Source organism: Pseudophryne corroboree, chromosome 9, assembly GCF_028390025.1.
Source record: "Pseudophryne corroboree isolate aPseCor3 chromosome 9, aPseCor3.hap2, whole genome shotgun sequence".
Classification (NCBI taxonomy): domain Eukaryota; kingdom Metazoa; phylum Chordata; class Amphibia; order Anura; family Myobatrachidae; genus Pseudophryne; species Pseudophryne corroboree.
Genome location: NC_086452.1, coordinates 425,048,955 through 425,076,895, shown reverse-complemented (window position 1 = coordinate 425,076,895; position 27,941 = coordinate 425,048,955). Strand labels below are relative to the sequence as shown.

The following is a 27,941-nucleotide window of genomic DNA, read 5'->3' as shown; positions in this document are numbered from 1 at the left end:
AGTAATGTCTGGCCCCTCGGAATGAAATGACCGTGCCCGCACGTATGTTGCAGAATGTGGCTACATCACATTGAGAAGTTCGGGGCCCAAGTTTGGGCTCTTGATGAGGGGGATTTTGTATCCAGCCCGTTCCCTTGTGATGCCTCTGGATATTAGGCTAATAGCCCAATATCTATATATACCGATCTAATACTGGGCAACTAGGTGAATTATTTAAGGTAACCCATATTTTAGATATACGAGGGTGGTACAATAAGTAAGGTAACAAGACCTCTCACTTGTGTAATGTTCTCTAATTCATACTAATTTCCAGCCAGGCCAGAGCAGGTCGACCACTGCAACCTATCACGGCCGCTAGGCTGCGCCTTATACCAGTCATACTTTCTCTTACATCCTAGAGGATGTTAGGGTCCATATTAGTACCATGGGGTATAGACAGGTCCACCAGGAGCCATTGGCACTTTAAGAGTTTAATAGTGTGGGCTGGCTCCTCCCTCTATGCCCCTCCTACCAGACTCAGTTTAGAAAATGTGCCCGGAGGAGCCAGTCACAGCTAGGGGAGCTCTCCTGATCTTCCTTGGTAAAAGAGTTTATTTTTTAGAGTTTATTTCTTTACAGGAGGCTACTGGCGACAGCCTGCCTGCATCGAAGGACTAAGGGGGGGGGGGGCAGTGTCCACCCTGCGGGGGCTGAGTCACTGCCTCCGCTGACTGGACATTGAGCTCCAGAGGGAATGATCGTGACCCGCCATAGGGGACTGCTCGCCCCAGCAGCCAGCCGCCACCCCCTTTCAGAGCTGAAGTTGGCGTGTCAGTCACTGTCCCTCCTCACAAGCGGGGGGTCAGTGTGAAGAAGGCAGCTTGAGGGTAAGGAGCGCGGTCCAGAACGGCTCAGCGGTACTAAGGTGCGGCGCTTGGAGGGGCGTCCTGAGCCTGCTCCAGACCCTAACTGACCTGTCCAGCCTGTCGGGGTCCGCAGATCTCAGCCAGCAGCAAAAATCCTCCGGGCCAGTATAATCTAAAGAAGAGCGGGAAGCCGGCGCCATTGCGGGGCGGAGCTTCTCCTCAGAGCGGACCCAGCAGCGTTCAGCACCATTTTCCTGCCTGCAGCTCCCTGCCAGCGGATGTCCAGGTCCTTCCAGAGCACCTCCAGCGATCTGTACGGTACCAGGGGGGTGTAGAAGGGAGGGGTGTCTGTGAAGGGCTGTGTCACCTATTAAGGGACTCAGTCAGCGCTGATGTGGGGTCTCCCTTTTAATAGCGCTGCATGTGGGTTGGCTCCAATCTGTGTCTCTCTGCCATTCTTGAGGGGAAACTCTGTCTACCCAATACCCTGTGTGTTTGTGGGGTGTTTGGTGTGTTTGTGTGACAACATGTCTAGGGACAATGTTTCATATGCTGCAGAGGATTTGTCTTCCCAGGAAGACTCCATTCCATGTAATCAGGATTGCACTGTTGTAGCGCAGATCCCTGCTAGAGAGCCAGAATGGTTGGTCTCTCTGAGGGGGACTATTTCTCAGATTTCTGACAGGGTTCCTAGGACTGAGCATGCTACTCAGATCCTACAATCCTCTGTGGTTGTGTGGTCTGATACTGCTTCCTCGGGGTCCCCTGCGGTACATTCTCAAAAACGTGCGCTTGCATTGCTGACGCAGGATGACACGGACACCGACTCTGACACTGCAGACGGTGATGGGGATGTGTCGAGGGGGACAGCATCACTTGCTAAGGGGGTGCAGTTGATGATTGAAGCTGTGAGGGATATTTCTCTGACGTCCTAGTGGATGCTGGGAACTCCGTAAGGACCATGGGGAATAGACGGGCTCCGCAGGAGACTGGGCACTCTAAAAAAAAGATTAGGTACTATCTGGTGTGCACTGGCTCCTCCCTCTATGCCCCTCCTCCAGACCTCAGTTAGAATCTGTGCCCGGCCAGAGCTGGGTGCTCCTAGTGGGCTCTCCTGAGCTTGCTAGAAAGAAAGTATTTGTTAGGTTTTTTATTTTCAGTGAGATCTGCTGGCAACAGACTCACTGCTACGAGGGACTGAGGGGAGAGAAGCAAACCTACCTGCGTGCAGCTAGCTTGTGCTTCTTAGGCTACTGGACACCATTAGCTCCAGAGGGTTCGAACACAGGGCCTGAACTCGATCGTCCGTTCCCGAAGCCGCGCCGCCGTCCCCCTTGCAGAGCCAGAAGACAGAAGAGAAGGAGATGAAATCGGCGGCAGAAGACTCCGGTCTTCATTAAGGTAGCGCACAGCACTGCAGCTGTGCGCCATTGCTCCCACTGCACACCACACACTCCGGTCACTGTAGGGTGCAGGGCGCTGGGGGGGGGGGGGGCACCCTGGGCAGCAATAAGAATACCTTTTGGCACAAAACACACATAATACAGCCTGGAAAACTGTATATGTGTAAAAAACCCCGCCATTAAGTTATAAAAAACGCGGGAGAAGCCCGCCGCTGAGGGGGCGGGGCCTTCTTCCTCAGCACACCAGCGCCATTTTCTCTTCACAGCTCCGCTGGAAGGACGCTCCCCATGCTCTCCCCTGCAGTATCCTGTACGAGAAGGGTAAAAAAGAGAGGGGGGGCACATAAATTTAGGCGCAAATAAGATGATAAGCAGCTATTGGGAAAAATCACTCATTATAGTGTAAATCCCTGTGTTATATAGCGCTGTGGTGTGTGCTGGCATACTCTCTCTCTGTCTCCCCAAAGGACTTTGTGGGGTCCTGTCCTCAGTCAGAGCATTCCCTGTGTGTGTGCGGTGTGTCGGTACGGCTGTGTCGACATGTTTGATGAGGAGGGTTACGTGGAGGCGGAGCAAGGGCAGATAAGTGTGGTGTCGCCCCCGACGGGGCCGACACCTGATTGGATGGATATGTGGAAGGTCTTAACCGACAGTGTCAACTCCTTACATAAAAGGTTCGATGACGCAGCAGCCTTGGGACAGCCGGGATCTCAGCCCGCGCCTGCCCAGGCGTCTCAGAGGCCATCAGGGGCTCATAAACGCCCGCTAGCTCAGATGGTAGACACAGATGTCGACACGGAGTCTGACTCCAGTGTAGATGAGGATGAGACAAATGCACAGTCTACAAAAGCCATCCGATGCATGATTACTGCAATGAAAAATGTATTGCACATTTCTGATGTTAACCCGGTTACTACCAAGAAGGGTATTATGTTTGGGGAGAAAAAACAGCCAGTGACTTTTCCCCCATCTGATGAATTAAATGAATTGTGTGAGGAAGCGTGGAGTTCCCCCGATAAGAAACTAGTGATTTCTAAGAGGTTACTGATGGCGTACCCTTTCCCGCCAACGGACAGGTTACGTTGGGAAACATCCCCTAGGGTGGACAAGGCGCTCACACGCTTATCAAAAAAGGTGGCACTGCCGTCTCAGGATACGGCCGCCCTAAAGGAGCCTGCGGATAGAAAGCAGGAAGCTATCCTGAAGTCTGTGTATACACACTCAGGTACTATACTGAGACCTGCTATTGCTTCAGCATGGATGTGTAGTGCTGCAGCCGCATGGTCTGATTCCCTGTCAATCAACATTGATTCCCTCGACAGGGATACTATTTTGCTATCCATAGAACATATAAAAGACGTCGTCTAATATATGCGGGATGCACAGAGGGACATTTGCCTGCTGGCATCTAGAATTAATGCAATGTCCATTTCTGCCAGGAGAGTATTATGGACTCGGCAGTGGACAGGTGACGCTGATTCTAAAAGACACATGGAGGTTTTGCCTTATAAGGGTGAGGAATTGTTTGGGGACGGTCTCTCGGACCTCGTATCCACGGCAACAGCCGGGAAGTCAACTTTTTTACCTCAGGTTCCCTCACAGCCTAAGAAAGCACCATATTATCATGTACAGTCCTTTCGGCCTCAGAAAGGCAAGCGGATCAGAGGCGCATCCTTTCTGCCCAGAGGCAGGGGTAGAGGAAAGAAGCTGCACCAGGCAGCCAGTTCCCAGGAACAAAAATCCTCCCCCACTTCCTCTAAGTCCACCGCATGACGCTGGGGCTCCACAGGCGGAGCCGGGTGCGGTGGGGGCGCGTCTCCGAAACTTCAGCAACCAGTGGGTTCGCTCACAAGTGGATCTCTGGGCTGTACAAATTGTATCTCAGGGATACAAGCTGGAGTTCGAGGCGACTCCCCCTCGCCGTTACCTCAAATCAGCCTTGCCAGCTGCTCCCAGGGAAAGGGAGGTAGTACTGGCGGCAATTCACAAGCTGTACCTCAAGCAGGTGATAATCAAGGTTCCCCTCCTTCAACAGGGACGGGGTTACTATTCCACAATGTTTGTGGTACCGAAACCAGACAGTTCGGTGAGACCCATTCTGAATTTAAAATCCTTGAACACTTATATAAGGAAGTTCAAGTTCAAAATGGAATCGCTCAGGGCGGTTATTGCAAGCCTGGAAGAGGGGGATTTTATGGTGTCGCTGGACATCAAGGATGCTTACTTGCATGTCCCCATTTACCCACCTCACCAGGAGTACCTCAGGTTTGTGGTACAGGATTGTCATTACCAATTCCAGACGTTGCCGTTTGGTCTGTCCACGGCACCGAGAGTATTTACCAAGGTAATGGCCGAAATGATGATACTCCTTCGGAAGAAGGGAGTTATAATTATCCCGTACTTGGACGATCTCCTTATAAAGGCAAGGTCCAGAGAGCAGTTGTTAGTCAGCGTAGCACTCTCTCGGGAAGTGTTGCAACAGCACGGCTGGATTCTGAATATCCCAAAGTTGCAGCTGATTCCTGCGAAGCGTCTGCTTTTCCTGGGCATGATTCTGGACACAGAACAGAAGAAGGTGTTTCTCCCGGTGGAGAAGGCCCAGGAATTGTCCTCTCTGGTCAGGGACCTCCTGAAACCAAAACAGGTGTCGGTGCATCACTGCACGCGAGTCCTGGGAAAGATGGTGGCTTCTTACGAAGCAATTCCCTTCGGCAGGTTCCATGCAAGGATCTTTCAGTGGGATCTGTTAGACAAATGGTCCGGATCGCATCTTCAGATGCATCGGTTGATCACCCTGTCCCCAAGAGCCAGGGTGTCTCTGCTGTGGTGGCCTCAGAGTGCTCATCTTCTCGAGGGCCGCAGATTCGGCATACAGGACTGGGTCCTGGTGACCACGGATGCAAGCCTCCGAGGATGGGGGGCAGTCACTCAGGGAAGGAACTTCCAAGGACAGTGGTCAAGTCAGGAGACTTCACTACACATAAATATACTGGAACTAAGGGCCATTTACAACGCCCTGAATCAAGCAGAGCCCCTGCTTCAAAACCAACCAGTGCTGATTCAATCAGACAACATCACGGCAGTCGCCCATGTAAACCGCCAGGGCGGCACAAGAAGCAGGATGGCGATGGCAGAAGCCACAAGGATACTTCGATGGGCGGAGAATCACGTGTTAGCACTGTCAGCAGTGTTCATTCCGGGAGTGGACAACTGGGAAGCAGATTTCCTCAGCAGGCACGCCCCGGGAGAGTGGGGACTTCATCCAGAAGTCTTCACGCAGATTGTAAACCGTTGGGAACGGCTACAGGTGGACATGATGGCGTCCCGCCTCAACAAAAAGCTAAAAAAAATATTGCGCCAGGTCACGGGACCCTCAGGCGATAGCTGTGGACGCACTAGTGACACCGTGGGTGTACCAGTCGGTTTATGTGTTCCCTCCTCTTCCTCTCATACCCAAGGTACTGAGGATAGTAAGAAAGAGAGGAGTAAGAACTATACTCATCGTTCCGGATTGGCCAAGAAGAACTTGGTACCCAGAACTACAAGAAATTATCTCAGAGGACACATGGCCTCTGCCTCTCAGACAGGACCTGTTACAGCAGGGGCCCTGTCTGTTCCAAGACTTACCGCGGCGGCGTTTGACGGCATGGCGGTTGAACGCCGGATCCTAACGGAAAAGGGCATTCCAGATGAAGTGATTCCTACGCTGATAAAAGCTAGGAAGGATGTGACAGCAAATCATTATCACCGCATGTGGCGGAAATATGTTGCTTGGTGTGAGGCCAGGAAGGCCCCAACAGAGGAATTCCAGCTGGGGCGATTTCTGCACTTCCTACAGTCAGGAGTGACTATGGGCCTAAAATTGGGGTCCATAAAGGTCCAGATTTCGGCCCTATCTATTTTCTTTCAAAAAGAACTGGCTTCACTGCCTGAAGTTCAGACGTTTGTTAAGGGAGTGCTGCATATTCAGCCCCCGTTTGTGCCTCCAGTGGCACCTTGGGATCTTAACGTTGTGTTGGATTTCCTGAAATCCCACTGGTTTGAGCCACTTAAGACCGTGGAGCTAAAATATCTAACGTGGAAAGTGGTCATGCTATTGGCCTTAGCTTCGGCTAGGCGTGTGTCAGAATTGGCGGCTTTGTCATGTAAAAGCCCTTATCTGATTTTCTATATGGACAGGGCAGAATTGAGGACTCGTCCCCAATTTCTCCCTAAGGTGGTATCAGCGTTTCATTTGAATCAACCTATTGTGGTGCCTGCGGCTACTCGGGACTTGGAGGACTCCAAGTTACTGGATGTAGTCAGGGCTTTGAAAATCTATGTAGCCAGGACGGCTGGAGTCAGGAAAACTGACTCGCTGTTTATCCTGCATGCACCCAACAAGCTGGGTGCTCCTGCTTCAAAGCAAACTATTGCGCGCTGGATCTGTAACACGATTCAGCAAGCTCATTCTGCGGCAGGGTTGCCGCATCCTAAATCGGTAAAAGCCCATTCCACAAGGAAGGTGGGCTCTTCTTGGGCGGCTGCCCGAGGGGTCTCGGCTTTACAGCTTTGCCGAGCTGCTACTTGGTCGGGTTCAAACACATTTGCTAAGTTCTACAAGTTTGATACCCTGGCTGAGGAGGACCTTGCCTTTGCTCATTCGGTGCTGCAGAGTCATCCGCACTCTCCCGCCCGTTTGGGAGCTTTGGTATAATCCCCATGGTCCTTACGGAGTTCCCAGCATCCACTAGGACGTCAGAGAAAATAAGAATTTACTCACCGGTAATTCTATTTCTCGTAGTCCGTAGTGGATGCTGGGCGCCCGTCCCAAGTGCGGACTCTCTGCAATACTTGTATATAGTTATTGCTTAACTTAAGGGTTATTGTTATGAGCCATCTGTTACTGAGGCTCAGTTGTTATTCATACTGTTAACTGGGTATGGTTATCACAAGTTGTACAGTGTGATTGGTGTGGCTGGTATGAGTCTTACCCTGGATTCCAAATCCTTTCCTTGTTGTGTCAGCTCTTCCGGGCACAGTTTCCTTAACTGAGGTCTGGAGGAGGGGCATAGAGGGAGGAGCCAGTGCACACCAGATAGTACCTAATCTTTCTTTTAGAGTACCCAGTCTCCTGCGGAGCCCGTCTATTCCCCATGGTCCTTACGGAGTTCCCAGCATCCACTACGGACTACGAGAAATAGAATTACCAGTGAGTAAATTCTTATTTTTACATATTTCTGACACAGCTCCTGAGCAGGTGGAGGAGGCCTTTTTTTTACAGATAATAAGAAGCCCCCCTCACCTTCCCGGCATCCAAAGAATTAAACGCTATCTTTGAAAAGGCCTGGGAAACTCCGGAAAAGAAATTTCAGATCCCTAAGAGGGTCTTGGTTGCTTTTCCCTTCCCAGAGGAAGATAGGAGGAGATGGGAGTCCCCGCCGATAGTCGACGCCTCTGTCTCCAGGCTGTCTAAACAGGTGGTGTTGCCAGTCCCGGGAACTACCGCGCTGAAGGACTCGGCAGATCGCAAGGTGGATGCTACGCTTAAATCCATTTACGCGGCTTCCGGGCCTATATTACGGCCTACTATAGCCTGTGCTTGGATTGCGAAAGCTATTGCCAGGTGGTCAATTGCTCTACAGGAGGAATCGACTACGATGGATAAAGGTGACGTTGATTTGTTTTTACGCTATATTCAGGATTCTGCAGGATTCCTCTTAGATTCCATGAAGGACCTGGGTTCCCTGGCTTCGGGGATCTCCTCCATGTCCGTCTCGGCTCGCAGGGGTCTCTGGCTACGCCAATGGTCTGCGGACACGGAATCCAGGAAGAGTGTGGAGGGCCTACCCTATACAGGTCAGGCTCTCTTTGGGGAGGCGCTGGATGCGTCGATTGCCATAGCTACCGCGGGTAAGTCTACTTTACTCTCCTCAGCTGCACCGGCTACAAAGAAGCCTTTTACGCCAGCCACGTCTCAGTCCTTTCGGCCCGCAAGGTCTAGAAAGAACAAGCCTTCGAACACCTTCAGAGGTGGTCGTGCCAAAGGAAAGAAACCTGCCCCCGCAGGTTCCCAAGCCCAGAAGCCCGCTTCTGATACCCCTAAGTCCTCCGCATGACGGTGGACAGCTAGGCCTGGATGAGGGTCAGGTGGAGGCAAGACTCCGGCAGTTCAGCCATGTATGGGTGTCGTCTGGCCTGGACCCCTGGGTCCTGGATATAGTGTCCAGGGGGTACAGACTGGAGTATCAGGATCCCCCACCTCACCGTTTCTTAAAGTCAGGCTTGCCAGCTCTGCTGGCGGACAGAACAATATTTCTGGAGGCCATCAGAAAATGTATGGTGTCAGAGGTCATTGTCCCAGTTCCACCTCAGCAGTGGAACAAGGGTTATTATTCGAACCTTTTCGTGGTACTAAAACCGGATGGTTCGGTACGACCTATTCTAAACTTAAAGTCTTTGAACCCTTATCTCAGGGAGTTCAAATTCAAGATGGAATCTCTGAGAGCTGTCATCTCAGGTCAAACGGAGGGGGAGTTCCTGGTGTCGCTGGACATCAAGGATGCTTACCTCCCCATTCACATTTGGTCGCCGCATCAGGCATATCTCAGGTTTGCACTATTGGACGATCACTATCAGTTCCAGGCGCTGCCGTTTGGCCTCTCCACAGCACCAAGGTGATGGCGAAGATGATGGTTCTCCTTCGCAAGCAGGGGGTGAACATAATTCCATATCTGGACGATCTCCTGATCAAGGCGTCGTCTAGGAAGAGGTTGTTGCTTTCCATCGCGCTCACGACACAGCTGCTCAGGAAGCACGGATGGATCCTGAACCTTCCAAAGTCTCATCTGGAGCCGAGAAGGAGGCTGTCTTTCCTGGGAATGATCCTCGACACGGAAGTGCAGAGGGTTTTTCTCCCGGTGGAGAAAGCATTGGTGATTCAAACATTGGTCCGGGATGTCTTAAAGCCTACCCGGGTATCGGTTCATCAATGCATCCGCCTTCTGGGGAAGATGGTTGCCGCCTACGAGGCTCTGCAGTATGGCAGGTTTCATGCTCGACCTTTTCAGCTGGACCTATTGGACCAGTGGTCGGGCTCTCACCTACACATGCACAAGAGGATATGCCTGTCTCCGAAAGCCAGGATTTCACTTCTCTGGTGGCTACAACTTCCGCACCTTCTGGAAGGCCGGAGGTTCGGAATTCCGGACTGGATCCTTTTAACCACAGATGCAAGTCTAATAGGTTGGGGAGCAGTCGCTCTGGGGGAAACCTTTCAGGGAAGGTGGTCGGATCAAGAATCCCTTCTCCCAATAAACATCCTGGAGCTAAGGGCCGTGTACAACGCCCTTCTGCAAGCAGGACACCTTCTACAGGATCGAGCTGTTCAGGTGCAGTCGGATAACGTGACCACGGTGGCCTACATAAACCGACAAGGCGGAACAAAGAGCAGGGCTGCCATGTCAGAGGTGTCAAGAATCCTCCTCTGGGCAGAAAGACACGCGGCGTCGATGTCGGCAATCTTCATTCCGGGAGTAGACAACTGGGAAGCAGACTTCCTCAGCCGCCACAATCTCCATCCGGGAGAGTGGGGCCTCCACCCGGAGGTGTTCGAGGAGGTAACCGATTGGTGGGGGGTTCCTCACATAGACATGATGGCCTCCTGCCTCAACAAGAAGCTGGGGAGGTACTGTTCCAGGTCAAGGGACCCTCAGGCAGTGGTGGTGGACGCACTGGTAATACCGTGGGTGTTCACGTCAGTGTATGTGTTCCCTCCACTTCCTCTGATTCCAAAAGTTCTTCAACTGGTAAGAAGAACAAAGGTTCTGGCAATCCTCATTGCTCTGGAATGGCGCAGCAGGGCTTGGTAAGCGGATCTACTGGATCTTCTGCTGGAGGATCCAAGGCGTTACCTCTTCGGGAGGATCTGCTACTGCAGGAGCCGTTTGCCTATCAAGACTTACCACGGCTACGTTTCACGGCATGGCGGTTGAACGCCAGATCTTAGCTCGGAAAGGTATCCCGAGTGAGGTCATTCCTAACCTGATACAGGCTTGGAAGGGGGTAACGTCTAAACATTACCATCGCATTTGGAAAAAATATGTTTCTTGGTGTGAGTCCAAGAAGTTTCCTGCGGTGGAGTTTCAACTTAGACGTTTTCTCCTTTTTCTGCAAGCAGGGGTGGATATGGGACTGAGATTGGGCTCCATCAAGGTCCAGATCTCTGCTTTGTCCATCTTCTTCCAAAAACAATTGGCTGTCCTCCCTGAGGTTCAGACCTTTTTGAAAGGGGTTCTGCACATCCAGCCTCCCTTCGTGGCGCCAACGGCACCCTGGGATCTTGATGTGGTGTTGCAGTTCCTGAGTTCTGCTTGGTTTGAGCCTCTGCAGGAGGCTGATCTCAAGTTTCTCACGTAGAAGTCGGTCACCTGTTGACCTTGGCTTCTGTGCAACGCGTGTCGGCATTGGGGGCTTTATCTTGTAAAAGCCCCTATCTGATCTTCCATGAAGACAGGGCGGAACTTAGGACTCGTCCACAGTTCCTACCTAAGGTTGTATCGGCTTTCCATATCAACCAGCCTATTGTGGTGCCAGTGGCTACTGACTCCTCAATTGCTTCGGAGGCCTTGGATGTAGTGAGGACTTTGAAGATTAACGTGAAGAGGACGGCTCGTCATAGGAAAAGTGACTCTCTGTTTGCCCTCTATGATCCCAAGAAGATTGGGTGTCCTGCTTCTAAGCAGTCGATTTCATGCTGGATCCGTTTCACTATCCAGCATGCTTATTCCACGGCATGGTTGCCGTGTCCGAAATCTGTTAAGGCCCACTCTACTCGTAAAGTGGGCTCTTCCTGGGCGGCTGCCCGGGGTGTCTCGCTTGTTCAACTCTGCCGAGCAGCTACTTGGTCTAGGTCGAACACGTTTGCCAAGTTTTACAAGTTCGATACTTTGGCCTCTGATGACCTCAAGTTTGCAGTCTTGCAGGAGCCTCCGCACTCTCCCTCCCGTACTGGGAGCTTTGGTACATCCCCATTAGGGTGCATCAAACGGGCCAACAATCGGAATGCTTGCTGTCCCTATTCTTAATATGTACCTTTTTAGCATAGAAACACCTGTGCAAATTTTTTTTGATGTACGATTTGACTTAGGTGGCCCACCTTCACACCCAAAAATTGTCTGTATTGTATTGTATTGTATTGTACTGTACTGTATTGTATTATACAAAACAACTAACTTTAGCAAAACGAAGCCAACTATTGTATGTGTGCCATGAATGCGTGTCTTACATTGATTTAAGAACATAAGAACATAACAAAGAAAGGGAACAGCATGGAGCCTCATGGGCCTATCGTGGCTGTTCCCATCCAAATCACAAATCATTAATCAAATCATTATTTCTTTTTCCAGATAAAATAAATAGAAATGTATAGAAATAAATAGAAATAAAATAAATAGAAAAATAGAAATTAATAGAAATCTTTAATCTTCAGGGGCATGGTGGGCCACATAAATATCATCTCAGATTCTTCAAAATTGGTATGCAATATATCCTTAACAACTCAAAAAAATGTAGCATGGGGACAAATCATTTTTCTTACTTTTAAAAATTCATGGGGCGTTTGATACACCCTAATCCCCATGGTACTAATATGGACCCCAGCATCCTCTAGGACGTAAGAGAAAATAGGATTTTGGTTACTTACCGGTAAATCCTTTTTTCGTAGTCCGTAAAGGATGCTGGGCGCCCGCCCAACGCTGCGTTTTCCTGCATTGGTTTTATAGTTCAGTACTGCCTGGTTCCTAGGTAAGTTCTGCGTTATTTAATGTTTCAGCTGTTGCTGAGTTGTTCCGGCATGTTGGCCGGACTTACCTGTTGTGTGAGCTGGTATGAATCTCGCCACTATCTGTGTAATTCCTTCTCTCGAAGTATGTTGTCTCCTCGGGCACAGTTTCTAGACTGAGTCTGGTAGGAGGGGCATAGAGGGAGAAGCCAGCCCACACTATTAAACTCTTAAAGTGCCAATGGCTCCTGGTGGACCCATCTATACCCTATGGTACTAATATGGACCCCAGCATCCTCTACGGACTACGAGAAAAGGATTTACCGGTAGGTAACCAAAATCCTATTTTTGTAACATCAGGTGTAAGATGGCGGGGCTGGCGGATACATGGTCACACATTGAGGTGCATAGTGTGAGCAGATTTCTGCGTCTATGAGGCGCAGTCTAATGGCCGTGAGGGCAAGCCGTTAATAGATAATAACTAGAATATGATTGGTTGCTATGGGCAACATCTCCACTTCTAAAAACCCGCACTTTAGCAAATATACCACTCAGACTCTCAGGTAATTGTATAATTGTATTTAACACCTACTGTACTTGGTGTACATTTTCCTTGCGGAATGCCTATGTGATGTCACCAGTGAATTGATAGCTTAAGCAACATTCGTAAGAATCCAGCCTAAAAAAATGGCTGCCACTACTATGTTTAAGCAGCAGGTACAATGTAATATACTTTACTCATCCGGCCAGGGAATGAAGGATTATTTTTGTATTTCCACAGCATAGTCAACCAGACAACTTTGTATTTAAAGTTTCAGAGAATCTTAACTGTATATAGAAATTACAGGATGGAGTAAATTTACTAAGGTGGGAGTTTTTTTTTTAGAACTGGTGATGTTGCCCATAGCAACCAATCAGATTGTATTTATTATCTTCTAGAAGCAGCTAGATAAGTGTTAAGTAGAATCTGATTGGATGCTATGAGTAACATCACCAGTTCTAAAAAACTCCCACCTTAGTAAATTTACCCCTCAGTCACACACAATATACTGTACAAGTGTCATATATCGCATTAATAAGCACAGTGTCCTCGTGCGTCCTAGTCGCACTGCATTACGATTAATTCGGCAACAAAGACGCCCGAAGGTAGAACATTCTCACTGGCCTGGCGCGCCAAGAGGGGCTGTTTGGCACAACTGCTGCAAAGATGAATGAGGACGCGTCTGTACATGTGCTGGAGTGATAACACAAATACAGTATATGTACTAATAGACAACAGAAAAGTACAACCTCACTTTGCGCGTCCAAATGTTCAAATTGTCCAATGATCCTCACAGTGGAGTATGAAGATTTTTCAGATCAAACATAAAACAGAAATAGATACAAAAACACAAAATAGGAAAAGGTCCTTACATGTAAGCTTACTTGTATACAAATGATGCGAAGCTCATAAAGGTTTCTTTAAAACTCCGGCTGTGACAAAACACTGGCATAGGATTCTGCTCCTTATCAGTTATGGCGTTCAACCATTACCATCCATATATGAGAATCTGTTGGCACACTAACATCCGGATATTTATGCCAATTTACAACATCATTTCCATTTATGGTATGGCTGTTTGTCCACCACTTTGATCTGTTTACTACTCTTAAATAAATGAGCTTTTTGCTCTTAATATCGGTCCTCTTTTTGTTTTATATTTTCCATATGAGGAAAAAGTGGCCTTTATTCATATAGTGACGTATGAGCCGGAGTTTTAAAGAAACCTTTATGAGCTTCGCATCATTTGTATACAAGTAAGCATACATGTAAGGACCTTTTCCTGACACAACATTCGGGTGACCCTTTTCAGACGGAGGTGGATCTTGGATTTGGGACTATCTTGTCACCATCATCATCCTTTCTACACATTGGGAGGAATTTTAGTCATATACCCCATTTTTGGCAATACAGTGTATTACACTATTTTGTGTTTTTGTATCTCTTTCTGTTTTATGTTTGATCTGAAAAATCTTCATCCTCCACTGTGAGGATCATTGGACAATTTGAACATTTGGACGCGCAAAGTGAGGTTGTACTTTTCTGTTGTCTTTTTGCTTTAATAGGTTGGTGACCTATTTAGTACCATCTTTTGCTGCCTCCATTGCAGCGCCATAGGAGAGATATTTTCTTATTAAGTATATGTACTAATGATCAGTGTAGTTATGTAATTAATTACCAGGTTTTGATTGCAGTCAAGACACAATTCTTAATGTGTTTCTTTTTTTTAGGGTTCTCTGGTGTATAACTGTTTTCAGGCAAGTCCTGGCGGCGACATGACTATAATGTCATATACGGTCCCGAGGTACTTCGATGTGATTAACGTGACCCATGATTTTCCAGGTAAGTGACATTATTGTATTCATTTACATATGTTGAAACCATAGAAAATATTTTTTCTCTAGCATCCATAAGGGATATTGGGGACAGATTAGTACGATGGGGTATAGACGGGTCCAAAGGAGTCATTGAACTTTAAATCTCTTCAACTGGGTGTGCTGACTCCTCCCCTCTATGCCGCCTCCTACAGGTCAGTTTAGAAAAAAGTGCCCTCAGGAGAGGATGCACACTCTGCAAGCTCAATTTCTTTTCAAGTTTTATTTCTTTCGGTATGCTGTTTGGGCAACAGCATACCTGCACCGTGAGGGGAGGGGGGAAGGGCGGTCACCAGCCTCTTGAGGTGCAGAGCCGGACCACCGTCCTGAGGGGCTGTTTGTTCAGCGGGGCCTGGCGCCTTGGTTGTCAGAGCCGCAGCATGCGCACACCGCTAACGCTGCTTGAAGGTGATCATCGATGGTGATACTTGCAAGGTACTACCCCGGTTCACTGTGCGGTTGAAGCGCGGTTTAGGCCTACAGGTCCCTCCTGGGGGGGACCCGCTGTAGCCCCTGCGTGAGACTGGCTAAAATACATTGTACCAAGCATTTATGTGAGGCTACAAACATAGGGAGACATGTATAAATATAAAACAGTAGCTCCGGTGCCATGGCGGGGGGTGGAGCTAAATGAGAGCGGGCTCAGCGGCATTTTGGCGCCTTCCTTTGCATAGCAGCAGCCTCAACAGCTCCTCCTGGATCACTGATACCGGGTATAGAGGGGGAGAGCCGCTATAGTGTGCACGAGTAACATCCCTCTGAGGGATTTTCCATAATACAGTCTCACTGCTCTTTACATATATAAAATGCTGACAGCCTCACTGGGGCTGTTCAGCGTTGGGTGCGCTGGTGTCCTCTCTCCTGTGTCTCCTCTCACATGCAATAGGACAGGCTTGTATTGTATTTCAGGCTGTGTTGTATGTGTATTGTACCTGTTTTTCTTATTCAATATAGTAAAACAGAAGTTATGCAGTGTTTGTCATAATAGATTCTCCCCTAGTTCATCTGGCTCAATATCATGTGAGCAGTGTAGTCAGTCATCTCAGAATGCTGATAACAATGTGGGGGAGAGTCCAGAGCCCTCCTGTTGGGGGCTATCAAAACTATGATGTATGATATGTCATCTCAGCTCACTGCAAATAAAACTCAGGAACTGCAACAAGCAGTGGCAAGTCTAACTACTAAACATCCCCCCCTGTCTGCTACAGCGGCACAAAAACGTGCTCTACCTGCACTCCTGTCAGATACTGATGATGATATACAGGAAGATGTGGACCCCATAAGTGGGGATTCCACCTCTACACAGGTCATTGAACCCCTCATATTGGCTATTCAGGATGTGTTAAAGCTCCCCCTGGAGGATGATAATACTCAGCAGTCATTTCTCTGACGTCCTAGTGGATGCTGGGACTTCCATAAGGACCATGGGGAATAGCGGCTCCGCAGGAGACTGGGCACAAAAGTAAAAGCTTTAGACTAGCTGGTGTGCACTGGCTCCTCCCCCTATGACCCTCCTCCAAGCCTCAGTTAGATTTTTGTGCCCGAACGAGAAGGGTGCAGGCTAGGTGGCTCTCCTGAGCTGCTTAGAAGTAAAAGTTTAAATAGGTTTTTTATTTTCAGTGAGTCCTGCTGGCAACAGGCTCACTGCATCGTGGGACTAAGGGGAGAAGAAGCGAACTCACCTGCGTGCAGAGTGGATTGGGCTTCTTGGCTACTGGACATTAGCTCCAGAGGGACGATCACAGGTTCAGCCTGGATGGGTCCCGGAGCCGCGCCGCCGGCCCCCTTACAGAGCCAGAAGAGCGAAGAGGTCCGGAGAAAGCGGCGGCAGAAGACGTTCCTGTCTTCAAATAAGGTAGCGCACAGCACTGCAGCTGTGCGCCATTGCTCTCAGCACACTTCACACTCCGGTCACTGAGGGTGCAGGGCGCTGGGGGGGAGCGCCCTGAGACGCAATAAAACACTATAAAAACCTTATATGGCTAAAGAAATGCATCACATATAGCTCCTGGGCTATATGGATGCATTTAACCCCTGCCAGTTTTCCTGAAAAAAGCGGGAGAAAAGGCCGCCGTGAAGGGGGCGGAGCCTTTCTCCTCAGCACACAAGCGCCATTTTCTTTCACAGCTTCGCTGGAAGGACGGCTCCCTGACTCTCCCCTGCAGTCCTGCTACAAGAATCAGGGTAAAACAAGAGAGGGGGGGGGGCACTATTGGCAGCAAATATAAAACAGCAGCTATAAAGGGAGAAACACTTATATAAGGTTATCCCTGTATATATATAGCGCTCTGGTGTGTGCTGGCAAACTCTCCCTCTGTCTCCCCAAAGGGCTCGTGGGGTCCTGTCCTCTATCAGAGCATTCCCTGTGTGTGTGCTGTGTGTCGGTACGTTTGTGTCGACATGTATGAGGAGAAAAATGATGTGGAGACGGAGCAGAGTGTCTGTAACAGTGATGTCACCCCCTAGGGGGTCGACACCTGAGTGGATGTACTGTTGAAAATTACGTGACAGTGTCAGCTCTGTATAACAAAAACAGTGGTTGACGAGGGGCGGAGCTTGGTGCAGCATGGAGTAGGAGCATAGCTTGTAAGCTCCCGCACAAAATCCGTTTTTTACATCCGTTTCTTGCCTGATGCTGCCCACTTAAAAGCAACCCTATTCAAGCCCTATCCGTTGGTGTGTCTCTGGGTTCACTGACACCTGCCCGCAGACCCGTGCTGCCGCTGTGGAGAAGTGGACTGCTGCCTGCTGTGCCCCGGCGCTGATCTCAGCGGCCGTCTTACCCGTGTGGAGCGGGACGTCTGCCTGCCTGCCCTACACTCTCTGGCGGCTTACGTCCGACTCACGGCTGCGGTGCCTGGACGTCCTCCCGCTGCCTCCTCCTTCCTTCCTTGTTGCTGGAGCCCCGCTGAGTCCCTGTTCAGTGCGCCTCTGGGGTAGGCGCCGACCTCTGACCTCCCGCCGCGTGGTGCAGCCGGAGAAACATCCTCACCGCTGCTGGGGGACCCATCGCTGCCTGTACTCATCAGCCTGCTCCTTCTCCGTTCTGCCACTGTGGGGGAGTGCTTCCGGACCCGCTGGCCGTGCTCGGCTGCTGTGGCTTAGTGTGACTGTGGTGCATCTGCCTGCTGTGGCTGTGGCTCCGTGCTCCAAGGTAATCTGCTGCATTGTTCCACTGTGCTAATCTGCATGTTACACCTCAGCTGTTAGGATTTGTGCACCTGCCGTAGTTACTGGCAGCATTGGACATAAGCTTATACTATTATCCTGCCTGACCACCCTGCTCAATAATTGCAGAGACTGCATCGGTTTGCCTCACTGCACTGACGCTGGGTCTGTTCACCTCCGCAGACAAGTGTTATAACTGCTGCTCCTCCGTACCTCCCCCCCCCCTTTTTATTTATTTTTTATTTTATTTTATTTTATTAATTTATTTTATTTTACCTGGATCCCATTGTACCCTGCACTAGTCCTGTGCCCCGTATTGGCCACCACAATGGGGAAAACAGGAGCGGCTGCTAAACTGCAGAAATATGCAAGGGAATCCTCTTCCTCCCAATCTACTCCCTTGACTGCTCGCAACCCTCCTTCACCGCATTCTGAGTGTGATGATTTGACCCAGTCTGACTCGATGCATTCCACGCAGAAAATAATACAGGCCATTGCTGCCTCTGAACAGCGTGTTTCCGACAAAATTGAGCGTGTTCAGATAGACGTCTCCCTCCTTCGCCAAGATCTCCAAAAGATCCGTGAACGAGTGAGTGAGACAGAACATCGCATCTCAGACTTGGAGGATACTACCTCTCCGCTTAAAAGCAGGGTGGACGACCTATCCACGCAATTGTCATCAGCACATGCTAAATTGTCAGATATAGAAGGCAGGCTTCGGCGGAATAATGTTCGCCTGGTCGGGCTGCCTGAGAGGGCGGAGGGAACGTCACCGGAGAAATTCTTTGAGGACTGGCTGATTAAGGTATTCACACGTGAAGTCTTCAGCCCGCAATTCGCAGTAGAAAGGGCACATCGTCTTCCATCACGTCCTCCTCCACCTGGCGCTCCTGCTCGGACATTTATTGCCCGTCTTCTTCATTTTAAAGATAGGGACACTATACTCCGTCTGGCTCGACTCCAAGGCCCATTACTATTTGACAACCACACGATCTCAGTCTTTCCGGACTTTGCCCTCGAGGTTCAGAAGTCTCGTGCCCAGTTTTCTCTTGTCAAGCGTAAACTCCGGGACCGGAATATCCAGTACTCAATGTTGTTTCCAGCTCGTCTGAGGGTTATATTCAACGATACCACGCATTTCTTCTCCAGTCCGAAAGATGTGGAGGCTTGGCTGGAGCGGAGACCTCCGGCTCCCGAATGAACTTGTATTGGCTCAGGCGATGTTGATTAGTGTTCACTTAAATGTCTTTACTTTTAGGGCAAATATGTGATAATTATCTGTGTGCTGTGTTTTTTTTTTTTTCCCCTCTCTATTCAGCATCAGGCTGCTACTCTCGCTCTGTTCGATGTGCGGGAGCTCCTTGCTGTAGATAGCTTAGGGATTTAGTCCCATAGTTTTCTAATTGGTTCAGTTCGATCCAATTTAGTTTAGTTTCAGTTTTCGTTAGGGAACAGGTATGCCACTAGGTTGTTTGCTGGCTATACAGGGTGGGTGTGGGATGGGATGTTTAATTGTTGTTGTTTTTTTTTTTTACAACTGGTCATTCTGTCAAGCTGCTGTGGTATTGCTTGTTTTTTCAGGTGTCACATTTGAGGAGTGTTCGGCCTCGGCTCCCCGATGCTGGTCGGGTTTTCTATGTAAGAGGGTGTTGTATTGTGATCTGGTTTGCTATGCTTCATATTTCTCACACACTTTTTTTATGCTTTTTGTTTTTCTCCTTGTACCCATGCCATGTGGTCCACGATATGGGTTCTAGCGCTGAAGTTACGGAGAGAGATGTGATTAGGCTGGTGGGCTGGAATGTCCGAGGTTTAAACGACTAAATTAAGCGCTCACTTGTTTTAAAACAGCTTCAAAAATATCAAGCTGACGTAATATGTCTATCTGAAACTCACTTATGGGGAAGCAAGGTTATGGCCCTTAAGAGACCCTGGGTGGGATGGGCTTATCATTCAACTTTTTCATCCAGCGCCAGAGGGGTCTCGGTTTTGATTAAGAAGTCGGTACATTTTCACTTGGAGGATAGTAGGGTGGACCCTCATGGTCGCTATGTTTTTTTACGGGCTGTTGTACATCACACACTGTATCATATTTTGGCTATATACATCCCCCCTCCTTATAACAGTGAAGTCCTGCGTAAGGCAGCTGACTTTGTTGCTCAATCCCCCGACACACCAGTTATTAGTATGGGTGACTTCAACAATGTCATGGACCTGTCTATAGACCGCTGGAGGGAATCCCGAGACTCTATGTCTCTCCCCTCTGCACCAACCCCCTTTGCGAAGCTTGTCACTGAACTTGGCTGGATGGACATCTGGAGGCTGCGAAATCCGACCATGGCTCATTATTCTTGTCAGTCCGCTGCTCACCACACACTGTCTCGGATAGATTTATGCCTTATTTCCCCGAGTTTGTCGCCCAGCATATCCGACCTAGTATATTTGTCCAGAGTTATATCAGATCACTCTCCAATCTTATTAAAATTATCCACGACACACGATAGGGGCAATAGTCCGTGGAAATTGCATCCATTTTGGTTGAATTTAATGGGAGTAGGGTCTGACCTTATTTCGGAATGGAATGACTTCCTTGGTCACAACCCCCCTGATTCCTGCCCTGTTGTCCGACATGACGCTTTCAAAGCATATATCAGAGGCACCCTTATTAAAAGGATTGCTGGCATTAAGTTGTTTAATAGGAGAGAGGAGGCGAGGCTTGAACAGGCCTGCCGTCATTTGGAGTCTGTATATATAGAGTCACACTCCCAATCGGATCGTGCAGCATGGCTTGATGCACAGAGAGAATGGGCCACCTGTCTCTTTGATAAGTCCAAACGCAGGCTGCTGTTTTCCACTCACGGGCAGTATTTTCAGGCGGAGCTGGGGGGCAGTTACCTGGCCTTTTTGGCCAGGGACGAGTCCCACTCCCGTACTGTTCAATGCATCGTTGGTGGGGATGGCAGTCTCTGTTACTCGGGAAAGGATATAGCTGGGGTTTTTCAAAAATTTTATTCCGAGTTGTATTCTTCTGGGGTCTCCCACTCCGATGACAGGATACAGTCCTACCTCTCGCAGGTGGGCCTGCCTAGTTTGTCACGGGAGGCGCTTGAAATACTTGAGGCTCCTTTCACCCTGGAGGAGGTTGGGCGCGCTGTGTTGTCACTCCCCTCATCTAAGGCACCCGGTGGGGATGGTCTCCCAGTGGAGATATATAAAAAATTTAACTCCCTCTTCTGTCCATATTTACTAGATTTATTTAATACTCTGTCTGAGGCTGGTGAACTTCCACCATCCATGTCTGAGGCCACTATTATAGTATTGCCCAAGCCAGGGAAGAATCCCATGTTTCCCGAATCTTACCGCCCCATCTCATTGCTATCCTCTGACGTTAAAATCCTGGCTAAGATGCTTGCCATTCGTCTAAACTCTGTTATTGGTTCTGTTATTCATCTGGACCAAACGGGATTCATGCCGGGGAGGTCCACTATGCAGAACCTACGTAAATTATTTTACCATTTGCAGGGGGTTGGCTTGCTGGGTTCGGAGGCGGTGGTGGTGTCTCTCGACGCCGCTAAGGCCTTCGACTCGGTCGAATGGTCCTACCTGTGGCAGGTACTTCGCGGGTTTGGCTTTGGCCCCACGTTCATCAAATGGGTTCAGCTGTTGTATTCCTCTCCAGTGGCTCGTGTCTCTGTTAATGGATACACTTCAGCCTCGTTCTCTCTGGCCAGGGGCACGCGCCAAGGCTGTCCGCTGTCCCCAGCCCTGTTTGCGTTGGCCATAGAGCCGTTGGCTTGTATGATACGGGATAATCATAATATTCACGGACTTGTGGCCGGCTCTGCAATAGATAAGGTGGCTCTATACGCCGACGATATGTTACTGTTTCTGAAAGACTCTGATGTCTCTCTCCAGTCTATGCTCCACACAGTTAATGAATTTGGGGAATACTCTGGTTTGCGTATAAACTGGGACAAATCCTCTATTTTTCCCATTTCAGGTCAGATTCCGGAGACAGTGTGTGTGACGCATTCCTTACAATGGACCTTGAAATTTAAATACTTGGGTGTTTGGATCACTGGGCCAGCATCAGAATACGTCAGGTGGAACCTTGATCCTATCACAGCTTTTTTTAAACAAAAAATTCATACATGGAAAGCGCTACCGCTGACGGTACTGGGGCGCATTAACCTCTTCAAGATGTCTATCCAGCCTAAGTACCTGTACGTTTTGCAACACTCCCCCATTTATATACCTAAAAAAATATTTGCCAGTCTTGATAGCTTAATCTCTTCCTTTATCTGGGGTCATAAACCAGCGAGGATAGCCATAAAAACACTTTGTAAATCTAAATCCGCTGGAGGGGCGGGCTTGCCCAACCTTAGGTTGTACTATCTAGCTGCCCAGTTAGCTCACCTCTCTGAGTGGGTCATGGGAACGGGTGGTCCGACCCTACAGGGATACTTGACTGAGTGGGTGGGTCCCCTCTTCACTCCCCTCCTTTTCTTGCTTTCTGGCTCGTCTGTTTCAGGTCTTCCTCCTGTTTTGCGACAAGCTCTTTTAGTCTGGAGACAGGTGCACAGTCTCTATGACTGGTCGGATTTGGAAGTAGACTCACCTTTATGGTTCAATAGCTCCTATGTGGAACTCCAAAAGCTGTCCACAGATAATATATGGGTAAAGAGTGGGGTGGTATCCCTGGGACAATTGTATGTAGATGGCCACCTTAAATCGTTCACGCAACTACAGGCTGATTTTGGGCTCTCGAGAACAACTTTATTCCGATATTTCCAATTGAGGCATGCAATACAGACCCAATTTAAAACTGCCCCTTCCATTTCACCTTCACCGGTTAAACTTATGTTACAACGTTTGCCCTCTACGGGCAAAGTCTCATCACTATACGCATCATTAAATAATAGAGTCCTACCTGCATCTTTAGATCCGCTTAAACTAAGTTGGGAGAATGATGTGGGCCCTTTATCGGAAGAGCAATGGTTACAAATTTTGAGCTCCGCCAGGTCAACCACTCCTTGTGTCAGATATCAACAGGTGCATTTTTTTATCCTACATAGGGTTTACCGTACCCCTCAGTTCCTCCAACGAGCTGGCTTGAGGCCTGATGCTCTATGCCCTAAATGCCGGATGGCAGATACTGGGTTTTGGCATCTGTTATGGGAATGTCCGACAGTCTACAGCTTTTGGACTCGGATGTGGTCTAATACTGACCCATCTCTTCCTCAACTTAACCCCAGGACCTGTCTTTTTGGCTTGGACTTAGAGGAAACCCACTCTCTACTCACATATCAGTATGTCCTATGCCTATCCACGCTTGCCAAAGTTGTTATTGCACGATCTTGGTTTGCGGTGGCCTCTCCCAAGTTGTTGGAATGGAGGGCTCTGGTGGCCTTAGTCATAAAACATGAAAAACATATGTATTTATCCCGTAACTTACTGTCTAAATTTCATTGCAAGTGGGATAGGTGGACTCGGGTATACTCAGATGGAGAACTGATGGAGTCCATTGGCATGCAGAGTGTATAGTTTTTTTTTTGTTTTGTTTTTTGGCCGAGGCCGACGCCTTCTGAAACCTCCCGACACACTCCTATCCCTTAGGGTAATATTTTTTTTTTATACACGTTCCTGCATTTTTATATGTGACCTCTCTCTTGCTCATATCTAATACTGAATTGATGGTGCTATTGTTGGGATGATCCTACCAGGCATTATGATACTTTTTTCTCCTCTCTCACGAATGCTGTAAACTGATATTTGGACGTGTAATCTCGTATAATAACGAGTTGACCAGTATATTGTACTGTTTTGTACGTTGATTGTTCTTTGTATGTTTCTTTTTCTTTTTTTCTTTCACTTCTGTACTTAAATATAATCTTAATTAAAAAAAAACTACATGATTAAAAAAAAAAAAAAAAACAGTGGTTGACATGAGACAGCCGGCTACTCAGCTTGTGCCTGTCCAGACGTCTCATAGGCCGTCAGGGGCTCTAAAGCGCCCGTTACCTCAGATGGCAGATACAGACGCCGACACGGATACTGACTCCTGTGTCGACGGTGAAGAGACAACCGTGATTTCCAGTAAGGCCACACGTTTACATGATTGAGACAATGGAAAATGTTTTATACATTTCTGATAATACGAGTACCACCAAAAAGGGGTATTATGTTCGGTGAGGGAAAAACTACCTGTAGTTTTCCTAAATCTGAGAAATAAAATGAGGTGTGTGATGATGCGTGGGTTTCCCCCCGATAACAATTGATAATTTCTTAAAAAGTTTTGGCTGTATACCCTTTCCCGCCAGAGGTTAGGGTGCGTTGGGAAACACCCCCTAGGGGGGATAAGGCGCTCACACGCTTGTAAGAACAAGGGCTCTACCCTCTCATGAGATGGCCGCCCTTAAGGATCCTGCTGATAGAAAGCAGGAGGGTATCCAAAAATGTATTCACACACATACTGGTGTTATACTGCGACCAGCAATCGCCTCAGCCTGGAGGTGCAGTGCTGGGTTGGCATGGTCGGATTCCCTGACTGGAAATATTGATATCCTAGATAAGGATAGTATATTATTGCCTATAGAGCATTTAAAAGATGCATTTCTATATATGCATGATGCACAGCGGAATATTTGCCGACTGGCATCAAGTATAAGTGCGTTGTCCAATTCTACCAGTAAAATGGTCAGGTGATGCGGATTCCAAACGGCATTTGGAAGTATTGCCTTTGAAAGGGGACATTTGGGGTCGGTCTTTTAGACCTGGTGGCCACGGCAACAACTGGGAAATCCACGTTTGTACCCCAGGTCGCCTCTCAAAATAAGACGCCGTATTATCAGGCGCAGTCCTTTGTTGGCAAGCGGACAAAAGGTTCCTCTTTTCTGCTCGTGACAGAGGGAGAGGAAAAAGGCTGAAGAGATTAGCCAGTTCCCAGGAACAGAAACCCTTTCCCGCCTCTGCCAAGCCCTCAGTATGACGCTAGGGCCTTACAAGCTCAGGCACGGTGGGGGCCCGTCCTCAATGAATTTCAGTGCGCAGTGGGCTCACTCGCAAGTAGACCCCTGGATCCTTCAGGTAATATCTCAGGGGTACATATTGGAATTCGAGACGTCTCCCCCTCGCCGTTTCCAAAGGTCGGCTTTACCGACGTCTCCCTCTGACAGGGAGGCAGTTTTGGAAGCCATTCACAAGCTGTATTCCCAGCAGGTGATAATCAAGGTACCCCTCCTGCAACAGGGAACGGGGTATTATTCCACACTATTGTGGTACCGAAGCCAGACGGCTCGGTGAGACCGATTCTAAATCTAAATCTAAAATCAAAAATCTTTGAACACTTACATACAGAGGTTCAAATTCAAGATTGAGTCACTCAGAGCAGTGATTGCGAACCTGGAAGAAGGGGACTACATGATGTCTCGGGACATCAAGAATGCTTACCTTCATGTCAAAATTTACCCTTCTCACCAAGGGTACCTCAGGTTATGGTACAGAACTGTCACTATCAGTTCAGACGCTGCCGTAGGGATGGTCCACGGCACCCCGGGTCTTAACCAAGGTAATGGCCGAAATGATATCCCTTCGAAGGAAGGGAATTTTAGTTATCCCTTACTTGGACGATTCCCTGATAAGGGTAAGATCCAGGGAACAGTTGGAAGTCGGGGTAGCACTATCTCAGGTAGTGTTGCGGCAGCACGATTGGATTCTCAATATTCCAAAATCGCAGCTGGTTCCGACGACTTGTCTTCTGTTTCCTAGGGATGATCCTGGACACAGTCCAGAAAAAAGGTGTTTCTCCCGGAAGAGAAAGCCAGGGAGTTATCCGAGCTAGTCAGGAACCTCCTAAAACCGAACCAAGTCTCAGTGCATCAATGCACAAGGGTTCTGGGTAAAAATGGTGGCTTCCTACGAAGCAATCCCATTCGTTAGATTCCACGCAAGAACTTTCCAGTGGAACCTACTGGACAAATGATCCGGGTCGCATTTTCAGATGCATCAGCGGATAACCCTGTCACCAAGGACAAGGGTATCCATCCTGTGGTGGTTGCAGAGTGCTCATCTTCTAGAGGGCCGCAGATTCGGCATTCAGGACTGGGTCCTGGTGACCACGGATGCCAGCCTGCGAGGCTGGGGAGCAGTCACACAGGGAAGGAATATCCAGGGCTTAGGGTCAAGCCTGGATACATCACTTCACATAAATATCCTGAAACTAAGGGCCATTTACAATGCTCTAAGCTTAGCAAGACCTCTGCTTCAAGGTCAGCCGGTGTTGATCCAGTCGGACAACATCATGGCAGTCACCCACGTAAACAGACAGGGTGGCACAAGAAGCAGGAGGGCAATGGCAGAAGCTGCAGGGATTCTTCACTGGGTGGAAAATCATGTGATAGCACTGTCAACAGTATTCATTCCGGGAGTGGACAACTGGGAAGCAGACTTCCTCAGCACGACCTCCACCCGGGAGAGTGGGGACTTCACCCAGAAGTCGTCCACATGATTAAAAAACTCGACAGGTATTGCGCCAGGTCAAGAGACCCTCAGGCAATAGTTGTAGACGCTCTGGTAACACCGTGGGTGTACCAGTCAGTGTATGTGTTCCCTCCTCTGCCTCTCATACCCAAGGTACTGAGATTGATAAGATGGAGAGGAGAAAGCACTATATTCGTGGCTCCGGATTGGCCAAGAAGGACTTGGTAACCGGAACTTCAAGAGATGCTCACGGAGGATCCGTGGCCTCTACCTCTAAGAAGGGACCTGCTCCAGCAAGGACCCTGTCTGTTCCAAGATTTACCGCGGCTGCGTTTGACGGCATGCCGGTTGAACACCGGATCCTGAAGGAAAAAAGGCATTCCGGATGAAGTCATCCATATCCTGATCTAAAGCCAGGAAGGATGTAACCGCAAAAACATTATCACCGCAATTGGCGAAAATATGTTGCGTGGTGCGAGGCCAGTAAGGCCCGACGGAGGAAATTCAACTGGGTCGATTCCTACATTTCCTGCAAGCAGGATTGTCTATGGGCCTAAAATTGGGATCCATTAAGGTTCAAATTTCGGCCCTGTCGATCTTCTTCCAGAAGGAACTGGCTTCAGTTCCTGAAGTCCAGACTTTTGTAAAGGGGGTACTGCATATACAGCCTCCCTTTGTGCCTCCAGTGGCACCCTGGGATCTCAATGTGGTTTTGGGATTCCTAAAATCACATTGGTTCGAACCACTTGCCACAGTGGATTTAAAATATCTCACATGGAAAGTGGTAATGCTGTTAGCCCTGGCTTCAGCCAGGCGCGTATCAGAATTGGCGGCTTTATCCTATAAAAGCCCTTACCTGATATTTCATTCGGATAGGGCGGAATTGAGGACTCGTCCTCAATTTCTTCCTAAGGTGGTTTCAGCGTTTCACATGAACCAACCTATTGTGGTACCTGCGGCTACTAGGGACTTGGAGGACTCCAAGTTGCTGGACGTAGTCAGGGCCCTGAAAATATATGTTTCCAGGACGGCTGGAGTCAGAAAATCTGACTCGCTGTTTATACTGTATGCACCCAACAAGCTGGGTGCTCCTGCTTCTAAGCAGACGATTGCTCGTTGGATTTGTAATACAATTCAGCTTGCACATTCTGTGGCAGGCCTGCCACAGCCAAGATCTGTTAAAGCCCATTCCACAAGGAAGGTGGGCTCATCTTGGGCGGCTGCCCGAGGGGTCTCGGCTTTACAACTTTGCCGAGCAGCTACTTGGTCAGGGGCAAACACGTTTGCTAAATTCTACAAATTTGATACCCTGGCTGAGGAGGACCTGGAGTTCTCTCATTCGGTGCTGCAGAGTCATCCGCACTCTCCCGCCCGTTTGGGAGCTTTGGTATAATCCCCATGGTCCTTACGGAAGTCCCAGCATCCACTAGGACGTCAGAGAAAATAAGAATTTACTTACCGATAATTCTATTTCTCGTAGTCCGTAGTGGATGCTGGGCGCCCATCCCAAGTGCGGATTGTCTGCAATACTTGTATATAGTTATTGTTACAAAAAAATCGGGTTGTTTATTGTTGTGAGCCATCTTTTCAGAGGCTCCTACGTTTATCATACTGTTAACTGGGTTCAGATCACAGGTTGTACGGTGTGATTGGTGTGGCTGGTATGAGTCTTACCCGGGATTCAAAATCCTTCCTTATTATGTACGCTCGTCCGGGCACAGTATCCTAACTGAGGCTTGGAGGAGGGTCATAGGGGGAGGAGCCAGTGCACACCAGCTAGTCTAAAGCTTTTACTTTTGTGCCCAGTCTCCTGCGGAGCCGCTATTCCCCATGGTCCTTACGGAAGTCCCAGCATCCACTACGGACTACGAG

The 27,941-nt window shown here is 48.8% G+C and overlaps 1 protein-coding gene across 4 annotated transcripts in view; it reads left to right on the top strand.

Moving 5' to 3' along the window:
- IL17RC (interleukin 17 receptor C) overlaps positions 1–27,941 on the top strand; it is a 176,510-nt gene that overhangs the window by 95,407 nt on the left and 53,162 nt on the right. For all 4 annotated transcript variants that reach the window (XM_063940950.1, XM_063940951.1, XM_063940949.1 and 1 more), the window contains exon 6: positions 14,280–14,391. In XM_063940950.1, coding sequence (XP_063797020.1) covers positions 14,280–14,391 — 112 coding nt within the window. The remainder of the gene's footprint in view (positions 1–14,279; positions 14,392–27,941) is intronic.